The sequence below is a fragment of the Notothenia coriiceps genome, unplaced genomic scaffold (assembly GCF_000735185.1).
Source record: "Notothenia coriiceps isolate Sejong01 unplaced genomic scaffold, NC01 NC01_scaffold00001411, whole genome shotgun sequence".
Classification (NCBI taxonomy): domain Eukaryota; kingdom Metazoa; phylum Chordata; class Actinopteri; order Perciformes; family Nototheniidae; genus Notothenia; species Notothenia coriiceps.
The window spans coordinates 59,356-71,068 of NW_011334112.1; the positions used below are offsets into that span (position 1 = coordinate 59,356).

Genomic DNA, 11,713 nt, shown 5'->3' on the forward strand with positions numbered 1-11,713 from the left:
GAATATTTTCCTACTGCCATTTGAAAGCATGCGACCTCACACTACATTTTTGTTATTGCAAGCATTCAAATGTGCTTAAGGAGTAGAAGTAATGTAGTCAAGAGCAGCATGCACGTGAGATGTTTTGTTCAGAGGGGTTTACATCTTGTTCACGTCTTCAAACATGATGCAGAGAAGTCCTGCCCTGCTTAAGTTAGCTGTGGGTCAACCAGGCTCTTACACCAGTATATTACTCACGTCACTAGTACATTTCCCAACAGTAAGCTACATTTGAGATGCATGCCCTGTACTGTACACCTTCAAACACTGTAAAGCGAACACAATGTCCTTAACTTGCCAAATATTTGGTAGTGGTCACGTTTTCTTGCCTCTTGCTGGGTTGGCCAATCAGAGGCCTGGAAATCCCTAGGTGGGCGGGAATCTTGTGACGTCCACAATACTCCAAACATACCACGCCCTTAACTACCAAATATGGCAAAACCCGATAGAGCATCTTTGCCTTGTGCTTTGTAAATGTCACCATTTAGGAAGAATAGCAGGTAGATGTGTGAAAGCCCACGGCTGGTCGGTGTCGTGAGGTCCGATTTGAAGCTCACAAAGGACAATTCAACTGCAACTGCTGTTGTCACCACCGACCGTGCTCCGCAGCATGTGACCCAGCGGACAGGCAGGGCGGCTCGTGCAGAGTACCGTGGAACACAGAGTTCTATTGGACAGTGTTGAACGAGCACACCGAGGAGAGGAAACCGAGACACAGCAGGAACCGGCAGCAGGCTCATACACATCGAAGTCAGCTTCGTTGAAACGGCACCGAGGACAAAGTACGCATATTCCTGTGTGCTTCTTAAACGTTGTGTGGTGTTTTTATATCCACTGTGTACTTCGTGTCGAGTTAGCTTTGCATTAGCGCTTAACGTAGCTAGCCAGAGTGCTAACTTTTATTGTGTGTTGCATTCTGGTAGTTGCGTTTAGCTAGCTAGCTAAGTTAGGCTGTCATGTATCACATGTTATACTGGAATGAATACGTCAATATTCATGTCATGCAAAATTTACTTGTGTAGCCCACTTATCTTTAAGACTTCCTTTATTGCTAATAACTCCATACTAACAACATGTAGCTATACCTTCACCCATATATGTTTAACTAACTTGGACAGCAATCACGTTTGGGATTTTCATTCAGTTTCGTTGGCAATACCATAAACAAGGGGAGGCTCATATAAATGCTTGTCACACTGTAACAGAGTATGTTTTTATTGTTCAGTAAACTCCACTGGAGCTTTCCAGGAAGATAAGACAGTGTGACGTCCGGTCCAAACAGCCAGCAGGAAGAGGCGTTTGTTATGATCACAATATTAAAATACCCAGCATATTAGGATTGTAGATATGCTGCATTGCTTTTAATGTAAACAACTTCATGTTATGTCATTGCTGATGTAGTTGCTGTTGCAGCCTTTCAAGCCAAGAACATCATCGGGAAAGGAGATGAGCACCAAGAGGAAGTCGGAGAGTCACTCCAGGGCAGCAAACAGACCACGCATGACAAAGTCTGGATCCTCCGGGGCTGAGTCAGAGAGAGACTCCGGATTCTCAGGTACGTCTCTGCTCTTACCTCAGTTATATGTGCTTAGATTATAATGTATCACTTAATTAAACCCTATGGTAATTTCTTCCTGGTCTATAGATGCAAGCTCGGAGCACATGAGCACAATGGACACCACAGACTCCGAGAAGTCCCCCATTCGTGTTGTACAGAATGGACTGCAGACTTCTGGCTCGGGGTCCCATTCCTCTCAGCTGGCTGTAGTGGGAGGCTCCTACTCTAGCCTCTCTCCCATGATCATCATGAACAACGTCCTCCTCAAGCAGGTACACTGCTGCCACACGGAAAACTCTATAACCTCAACTTGAGCTTTGATATTAATGGACGGATTAATTATCTGTTTCCTGGAAGGCAGTGATAGGAGCAGGTCACAGGAAAGTAATGGTCAGATGAATTGCAACCGTGTTGAACTCACAGTCCAGTCACAGCTGTCATGAATGTGTCGCCAAAAACAGGCGGACCATTCACATAGTCTTATTGCTGAGCAACAGGATATTTTTATAGCAGATTTTGGCCTCAGACACTTAAAGTGGTAGCTCAGTTAGACCTTTTTTTTTATTTTTTATTCTGGTCCACATTAACGCTTATTTTTGAATGGCACATTTCCGTCATATCACTACTGTATCTTTTAGGCTTTTGTTTAAATATTTAGGAGGGAAGCTCATGATAACACTTTTCTTTGAAAATAAAAGCCCCAAACTGTTTTTAAGAGTTAGAAAGTGGAACTAAACATTTGTCCTGTTAACAATCCGCGAGGAACACTTTTAACAGTTCAACCTTTTTCTTGGCTTAGACCTCAGCGTTACGGGAAAACTCAACTTTTCCAGATATTCATGACGCTTCAGCAGCTTTTCCATGCACTTTCATCTCTTTATTTATTGATACATCCTCAATTCAAACCTTTCAAAGCAAGCATACAGCATCAGTTTTTCAAGATATATTAATATTACACATCTATTATACACTGTTTTAATTGACATACAAATTGATCCTATTCCCACTTTTCCCAACTACCCTTATTATGTAACCTTCTTATTACACATTTCAAACAGCAAAGCCGGATCAGCCTCTTTTTTTTTTATCAGCATCCAGCATTCACACCACAAAGTGATGTAATCTTAATCTGTGGTTTAACAGTGAAGTGTAGAGACCTACTCTGCCGTCCCTGCTCTAATGATGCCCAGAGATTGACCTGCTACAGGTGCTGTGTCAGGAGAAGGTCGGATGTGTGGACACTGTAAATCCGCTTCAGACGCCAATCCCCTAAAGGGGGCTTTAGCATCTGAGAACAACTGATTGGGTTGCTTAGCGGCTACGACAAAACTGCTGGTAGTGGAGCACACTATGACTGACATTTAATCAAAAGTCATTCATATTTTAAGCAAAAGTCTCTGCCTTGTGGACTTTGCAATAGGTGAATGTTGGCATTTAAAGACTAAATGATGAATTGATGCAGTTTTTTATTTTTTTTTGTGAAGAATGTTGTCCGCATCATTTTTTAAATGTGTTTTTATTGTGTCTCAAACGATGGAAATAAATGCATGTATACTTGGAAAAGGCCTCTTTAAATCTCTTAATCTTTATTTTGTATTTTTGTTATCTTTGCAGCCGGTTGAAAGTCCTCCTGCTGTGAAGCAGTGGGGGTTTAGTCCCACAGTGGAGGTGGTTCAGCCTGTGGTCCAGCAGCCTCAGGTGGTCTTCCTTCGGCCTGTGGTCTCTCGTCAAACTTCCCCTGCTCCCAAAGAGGCCCCCTCTAGACATAGACGCCCCAAGAAGTATCTTCCAATCCTGAAATCCTACCCCAAAATAGCTCCACATCCCGGCGACAGCTCCAGTTCCTCAGGGAGAGGAACTGCTTCCTCATCTTCCAGCAACACCTCTTCTTCTTCTCACTCCTTCTCGTCGTCCTCTTCTTCTTCACACTCGTCCTCTTCTTCTGGCTCAGAGAGGGGAAGCAGTTTGACCTCCAACCACCGGGAACACTGTCAAAGAGAAAAGCAGAAGAGAAACCTGTGTGGTGGCGCTAGTAACTCTGCCTCGACCACTCCCAGTCTTCCTTCTACCCAGAGCACCACGTCTCCTCTGCTCCAGAGACGACTCTCTCTCCCCACAGCAGAGGCCAGTGCCAGCAGCAGCCCTGCCAGGGAGAAGCCTTCATCAGCTGTCAACCAGGCCGAGTTTTCCACCTCCCTGTCCGTTACTCATACAGACAGGGCTGTCCAAGAGGAAAGCTCATCAGCAGAATGTGACCACAGTGACAGTGACGCTGATGCGAAGAGGAAGCGCTTCTGCAACACGTACAACATCTTGAGCAATTCCGGCCTGCTGGACATCGCACTCCGCACCAAGGAGCTCCACAGGCAGAACCGACGCACCCAGAGCGACCTAGACCGGCTAAAAGAGCACACGGACCTGTTCCTTCAGGCTCTGTGCAGCGGCGACACCAGCATCTGTTTGAAGCTGCTGGCCAGCCTTCCGGTGGAGGGAGGAGAGAAGGAGAGAGCTGCTCAGACCAGAGCTGCTCAGACCAGCTTAAAGGCAGATTAGACCTGGACTAGTGCTGGGCTGTAAGCGTTTAGACTGAGGGGGGAAAGGCAGGCCGGTGGAGGGGGAGTGTATAGAGACAGATGGACCGAAAGTAATGTTCTCCACACTACACCCCCCACCCCTAGACTGTCTCGCACACAGAAAGTGTGCTGTGGCCTACTTGTGGCTGCCTTAGGGCCCCGACACACCAAGCCGACCTCAAAGAGTCGGTGCAGATAAAAAACAGTTTTCGCTGCCACACGTTTTCTGTGGAAAGTTGCACTCATTGTAAGACTGTAGCTGGTGGCAGGCTGACAGCCAACATACACATATGTTCTGCACCTTTTGTTTTGCTGCATCCTGTCAGACAGTTGTCTTTTTAGCTTGTGGAAAAAGAAAACTACACTTAAACAGATTTGCGAGGCCTCACAGAGCCCCACCTGTAATTGCCTCTGTCGCTGTTTCAACGAGATGAATCATCCAAACAACCACAGGAAAGGCTGATTAGTGCAATCAGTGAAGGACTCAATCTGTGGGGGATGGTCAGCCACACTTTAAGTGCTGCCCATCCTCCTGCTGTTGCTTGGTGTGTTGGGGTCAAACAAGCCAGAACCACAGCGTCCTGTTCTGCCATACTGAGCCTGACTAAGGTGCTGTTTACACGAGAACGCAAACGGTGTGTTGCACGGATACAAACCATTTTTTTAAACCCGAAAGCACAATACAGGCTCAGAATCTGAACTCTTTATTTGAATACTGGACCTGTAAACTGTAACGTTGCATGACATGGTGTTCTCAACGAAATTGTTTAAATATCAGCATACTGCTCTTTCTAACAACACATGTCTGATTTCATTAAATGGTATTAGGTTGGTCTGTTTCAACAGTTTTGCATCATTCATGTTTGTCCTCGAGGCCGTTTTCTACTGATATGTTGCTTCACGTGCATCCAGTTAACTGTCAAAGTGTGTATTTATGTAATGAAGCCGTTTTGGGGTGTCAGGATAACTGTCAAGGCCAACATTCTGAAAACTTGATGAAACTTGTTTTTCTATAAAGCGGTAGGTACTGTCAAGGCTCAAGACTAATGGCGCTCCGTTACCCTGGTGTCCATGGAAAATGAATTTGGGATGCAATAGACTAATGTTTGACACCTCAAGGGGATGCACCATAATTTCCCCCTGATATTTATTATTGTTAAGAAACATCAAATCTGTGTCAAAATGTGCAGGAAGAAAGCTAGTTAAGTTATCTGTTAGCAGCTGTTGAACAGAGGTGCTATTGAGTTGCATTAATGAGTGCTCAAGCTATATTCATTGAATTATAACGTTAATAAATACAATAGTTTAAAGCAGTATAAAATAGATACTAAGCAAGAGAAGTATCACTTAACAAAAAACAGTAAAGCAACTTTTAAAAGGAGTGTATGTGGAAGTACTCTAAATGTATTTCCTTTTTACCTTGGCATCAAGACATTTGGGATTGAATTGGTTACTACATGTCTGTTATCGTGACACCCCTACAGCAGTTACAGTTATGTCAAATCGTTGAATCTGACAGGCTTGTGAAACTCTTCTCCTGTCACATGACATGTGTCCATGGCCTCCTGCCAGTCAGTGTAAACATGTGCCTAACATTTCTTTATCTCCACTGCTGCATTTTGAAACCTGATGTGACATATTTGGCAGGCCCTGTTGACGGTTTATAATAGTTTTGCATTCTCTACATGATGATGGGGATGATTGAGTCTATGACGAACATCAGCTTAGGTTTCTTGTGGAAGACTGGCTCAACTTTTGGTCTCATGAATCCAGATTTCTACTTATATTTGACAATGGATTTCACTGTCCAAATTAGGCACCTTTGTGGAGTTTTGTATTGCCTGATAGGAACGTTTGTGTATGTTAATAAGTTATGGCCTTAATATCCAAACCCAATGTATGTCAAAACTTTGCATTTGCACTAAAATAAACTGAGAGCCGCTCTGAAGCAATTTCTGAGAAGCATTTGATGGCAGCTATGGTACACAATCTGCATACATACTTTCCTACATGACAGACATACATAACAATTACATGGTCAAATGTTTAATTTAATAGCAGTTTCCTCAGTATTAAATACTTGTTTGCGCATTCTGTTTCTGTATAATATTTGATGTGAAACTGTGTTTAAGTTGACTTAAAAAAGCTCCTGAGGGACTTCTCAAGGAGGGCTTATTTATATTGTACTTTGGCAATCTTATCGCCTGCGAACATAAGTACACACTTAAGTTGAAAAAGTGTATTTGCACCTGTGATTACAAAATATACGGAATTATTTAAACAAATATCAGTTTTATTGTATTTCCCCACTTTTATTTAAGGAAATGCACTGATTAACTTCATCAGCCCTTATTTTGAAAACAGCAGTTATGCCAACATCTGATAGACTCACTATATTTGGACTATAGAGGATTATGTTGAGTAATTTAAAAATAAAGCACTACATTTAACTATGTTTGGGATTCAAAACCAGATTTGATGTGTGTTTAGGGATAATGTCATACTGGCACACCATGCTGTGTCTTAGCACTCAGATGCCCGGCTGATCATTTGAAGTTTCCCTGGTGTTAACATCCCTGGTGTTAAGAATCTTGGATAGAGGACGAGTGATATGTCTATTTTTTTAGTTTCTCATTGCATTAGCAAACAAATATATAAAAGCAAATACAGAAGCTATACATTTATACTTGGCTACAGCACAGCCGATGTCCACCATTGCTCGGATAGATAGGATAGGATCTCTATCTATTAAAGTTCCCTAATAAAAAGACCAAGACATTTTTCATGGCACTTTCTTTACAGTTTATTTACTGTTGGAGATATTTTGGGTATGGTCGTTTATTAATTCATGACTTTACCAAAAATGACTTAATAACTTTCTGAATATTTTGTATGTAGTTTACAGTTACATCCACTAGATGGCATCGGTGATGATGGGACAGCAATAGGTTGTAGCTAACTCCAGTAGATGGCGGTAAGGCAACACAAGGATGCAAGCTTAGGTTAAACCTCAAAGAAGAAGAGGAATAGGACTCTCACTTTTTTAGCTCACAAAACACAGCTATTGCAAGGTAAACAAACGACTTTCACGTTTATTAAAAAGTAATAACATTAAATAAATTAACAATGTATCGTCAGCGGCCTAGCGTCGACACTTGGCAGCTAGCCTCTGTGTTTTAGCCTCGGTAGCTAGTTTGGTAACTGCTAACCCTGCAAGCTAACTTAACAAGGCAGTCTGTGTTATGTCTGTTTTATCAAACTCTGTTTACACTAACCCGGTGCTTTCGAGCTTTAGCTACATTTGAGCTGAAGTGTTTGAACAGCTAGTGTTTGCATATAAATGTCAACTAGTAGTGGCTCTCTGTAAGCTAGCAATGCTAAGACGTTTACTTGCTCACTTGACGTTTTGTGCTGTCGTTTGACGCAGATAGTGCGATGCTGTTGACACAAAGATGACCTGCATGACCCTGCGCCTATGACCGACAGAGAACATCTAATTTAGTTGGTCAAACGCGAGGTATGTATTATCTTTCTATAACAGTCCATCTTATAACATATTGGTGAAAGTGATGGATCTGCATTGCTCTTATTATTCTACAGGTTCAACACAGGGAGACCCATGCTTTCTGATGAGCTTGACTCCAAACCAGAGGTAATCTTGTTATCATTTCCATGCTTAGTGTTTTCTAAGGCCGTAGACTTTATTGTGGAATGATGTATTTATAAGAGACTAGCTTCGTCATAATGCTGTGTCTCTGTTCTCTCTCTTTCTCCCCTCAGCTGCTGGTGCAGTTTGTGCAGAACGCGTCCATCCCCTTTGTGCAGGGTCTGGAGGATTTAGAGTCCAAACACTCCTGCCTGCCCCTGCTGCCTCCAGCTGTCAGCTCGCTGTGCAGCCCGCTGGAGCTCACAGGTCACCAGCCCATCACTGCTCTTCTTTTGTCCCTTACAGCAGGCAATTATAATAGCAGGACTCTAAAGAGCTTACTCATTTTGAGGGTTACTACATACCACCTAATACACAATACCACTCGAAATATGGCTCCAAATTTAAAATAGCAATAGTCTGCTAACAAGGTCTCCCTGTTGGTTTTTAAAGTGAATTATATATCAATGTAATGAAGAAAATGTGAATCGAGGTCTGGATGTTGAAAAGCTGGCGCCAATCCTGTTTGCTGGCCTTAAAGCTACAGTTGGTCACTTTTTAGTTATATTTTCTGAAACTGACCCTATGTCTTGAGAGTTGTGCATTACACAGATTAGACATGACATGTTTGTCTGCTTCCCCTAAGTGCTCCTAATGGCATTCGTTAGATTCCCTTTAAAGGTCTTGAAACCTGTTTTAGTGTAGTGTTTGGCTGTAGAATGTCGAGCCAAAACCAAGCGACACCCACCGGCCAGAGAAAAGTTCAGATTTGACAGCTTAACAGGCTGTTTCTGAAATCATTTGATTCTGGTGAAAGGCAATGCAACAACTGATTCCTTAGTTATATTTGAATCAGTACTCCTCATTTCATAGTTTGATCGGAGTTCACAAGCAGTGATTGACACTGCGTTAGAGACGACTCAGTTCTGACTTATTCGGCACGGTATAATTATACCAATGCCATGAGGAGCACTAGGTGGAGGCAGAGGAACATGATATTTGAATCATGAACTGCTATCAGATTGTAGTTATAGAAACACAAAAATGATAAAAGTTGTTTGTAAAAAAAGTCACCAACTATAGCTTTAGAAGTTAAATATTGCCCGAAAAGTATGAAAGATTTTAAAGAAAAAGAAAAGACGAGTTCAAAATGCATGAAAAAAAGTGTGAGAAGGTATTGACGCTGAACATTCTTTCTATTTACTTTAAAAAAAAATTATTCTTGCTTCACTTCTCAATGGCCATTAGATGTGATATAGAATAGGCTTATCGTTTCCTTAAGATGTTTAGCATTAATATTTGATCAATCTGGATGGACAGATGCCCCTTACGATGCATCAGGGCTGTGATTTCTCTCTGTGTATATTCCTTGTGATCATACTTTAAAACAAACAGCACAATACATAGTGTTGGCAGGCTAATAATAGATGGCGGATGTGTTTATACATTAAAGGTGCCCTGCAGGGTTGTGGGTAAGCAAACAATGCTGTGTTTATATTCAAAACAAATTTACAGAGTTAAAAAGGGAATGTTCTTATTTTATTTGTTCTACTAAATGCTGCTATAGCATGCGCTTATTGTACAATATGAACCGCTGTTCAGTTGTTTTGGATCTTATGTTGCCGATAAGGTGTAGTTTTCTTTTTAGGATTAAAACTAACCAACACTTGTTTCCATCTCAGATGGAGGCCTGAGCCATGTGCCTGAGAGGTCTCCCTCCCTGTCAGAGTTCGGAGGAGTGTCAGTGCGAAGCCCATTAGTGATCCAGACACACAGTCACCAACGGGCCTCCCCCAGCCCCCCGCCCATCCTCCATGACCTACAGCAGTCCGACAGCACTTCCTACGTCCTACTGAACCTTGCCAAAGGTAAAGGAACACTAACCATAAGCATGTTTAAGACTCCAAGATGTATTCCCGTAGGGTGAGTCACTTTGAAACATCTTTTTAAAGAGTTTTTCATCAAAATCTGTTCTTGTGTCAGTACTTTTTGTCTCGCACTGTTCCCCGTTATACACTCCGCGCTAAAATAAATGAGGTGACACATTTTCATGAAGAACTGTGAATTATTTGGGCCGGAAGAAATTATCCTTGGCAGACACATTCTCTTGGTTCATCACACATTGGAAGCAGAGCCTCAAAATTAATTTCGGTCTCTTGACACACACCTATTGTGCAGAACGCTGTGTTCTGCCTGTGACTCAGTGAGTGATGCAAAGGCTTTTCAGCAGACACAAGCACTTTCTGGCTTTTGTTGGAGTGATTGTTTTTTGTTTTTTTGTGAATATGCTTTTCAATGTGTGTTGGCTGACGTCCTCTCAGCCTTTCAGAATACAGCTCTTAACCTTAAAGGTCCCACGTCATGCTTTTCCGGTTATTACCCGTCCCCTTGTGTGTTATGAAGGTTTTTATGCATGTAAACGGTCTGCAGAGTCAAAACCCTCAAAGTACACCCTGTAGCGAGTAAAACTCTAACACAGAAAAAACCTCCTCAAAATGCCACGTTGGAGATACGTCACTGTCCATTGATTCTTCCGGGTACCGCATGATGTCATGCGTTACCCGGAACCAAATGGACCAATCCGTGGAGCCGTTACGTTAAGCCCCCGCTGATTGGCCCAAATTGACCAATCCACGGACCTCCTCACACACACACTCAGTGCAGGCAGCTCTGCTGATCTCTCCTCCCTGGCTGCAGGCTGATAACAGACAGTTGGGATCGTGGCGAAATTCTCTGTGCAGACCCATTCTCACAGCGTTTATCAACCTTTTTCTTACTCAATATCAAGCCACACTTATTGTTTTTACTTCGGCTGTGACTTTGTGTGTGCTCAGGGTGAGTTTGGCTGTGTTTCGCTGTCGCTAAGCAAGGAAACCACACCTCCACGGAGCTCAGCGCGATTCACAACGTCCCGACCAATCAGAGCACACTGTGCTCACAGGGAGGGTGGGGGCTGGAGCTATTGGAGCTACAACGAGCCGTTAAAGGCAGAGAGTGAAATTCAGTGAATACACGTAGTTTGCAGAGATGCTGTATGAGAAACCAAAGTGATTTTGGAAAATTGCACAATATAAATCTATTCTAGTAGACCTCAACAATGGAATTATGATCAGTGGAAATGGCCATGACATGGGACCTTTAAACCCAAAAAGGATGAGCGGATGGAGGACACTCATGAATTCACCGGCTATTTGTGGACCCTTAAAAAATCTCCAAAAACATTGATCTACATTCTTTTATTAAAATGCTTTAAATTTATATTTTTTGATAGTCTTAAAAATGCTTCGGCATAGGAAGTAGGATTGTATTAATTGTTATTTTCTGGTATTGTCTTTTTAAATGTCAGGATAATTCACATAAGTATATGACCTATTTCCCAAATACCTGTTGCATTAAAGATCAGTGGAATCCCATTGTTCCTATTTGTTCCATTTTTGTTATTGTAAAGTTATCTTAAAGTGGACCTATCATGCTATATTTGAAACATACATTGTAGGGCCATACATATATAAAAAATGTCTGTGAAGTTTTTTTTTCAAAATACCAAACAGATTAGCATTTTAGCCATGCCTCATTTCGCTCTACTTGCTCTTTTCCAGCCCTGTTTTTGCAAGGGCTGATTCTGTGACGTAGCTTTAATGCAAATGAGCTGCAGCTGACCACGCCCCCCTGCAGGAGAAGGGAGCGTGCTCTGAGATCAGCTGCTGGGCTCTCAGAAGAGGGGGAGGAAAAGAGAGGCTCCGTCCTCCGTGTATTATTCTTATATTATTATTATATAGAGTCGTTACTCATTTGTTTTAAGGCTCAATAAATAACAAAGAAGACCTTTCACCGGCACTTTTCAAATTTTGTCCGGAAGATTTCAACTTGAACGGACATGTTGACCGGCGAAAAAAA

General features: G+C 42.3%; 2 protein-coding genes across 3 annotated transcripts in view; both read left to right on the forward strand.

Moving 5' to 3' along the window:
- The first annotated feature begins 494 nt into the window (after positions 1-494).
- cipcb (CLOCK-interacting pacemaker b) lies at positions 495-6,181 on the forward strand. 2 transcript variants are annotated; one of them, XM_010788700.1, is made up of 4 exons: positions 495-821; positions 1,441-1,594; positions 1,685-1,869; positions 3,212-6,181. In XM_010788700.1, exons 2-4 carry the CDS (start codon positions 1,486-1,488, stop codon positions 4,148-4,150), a joined length of 1,233 nt encoding a protein of 410 aa, XP_010787002.1. In that variant the 5' UTR covers positions 495-821; positions 1,441-1,485; the 3' UTR covers positions 4,151-6,181. The 2 variants fall into 2 exon arrangements, with proteins under 2 accessions (XP_010787002.1, XP_010787010.1); XM_010788708.1 differs by having other exon boundaries at positions 1,453-1,594.
- Positions 6,182-7,148: 967 nt separating this feature from the next.
- Positions 7,149-11,713, forward strand: part of znf410 (zinc finger protein 410) — a 13,158-nt gene continuing 8,593 nt past the window's right edge. The window contains exons 1-5 of the mRNA XM_010788720.1: positions 7,149-7,241; positions 7,598-7,687; positions 7,771-7,822; positions 7,951-8,083; positions 9,499-9,684. Of these exons, the coding sequence (XP_010787022.1) occupies positions 7,790-7,822; positions 7,951-8,083; positions 9,499-9,684 (352 nt within the window). The 5' untranslated portion in view covers positions 7,149-7,241; positions 7,598-7,687; positions 7,771-7,789. The remainder of the gene's footprint in view (positions 7,242-7,597; positions 7,688-7,770; positions 7,823-7,950; positions 8,084-9,498; positions 9,685-11,713) is intronic.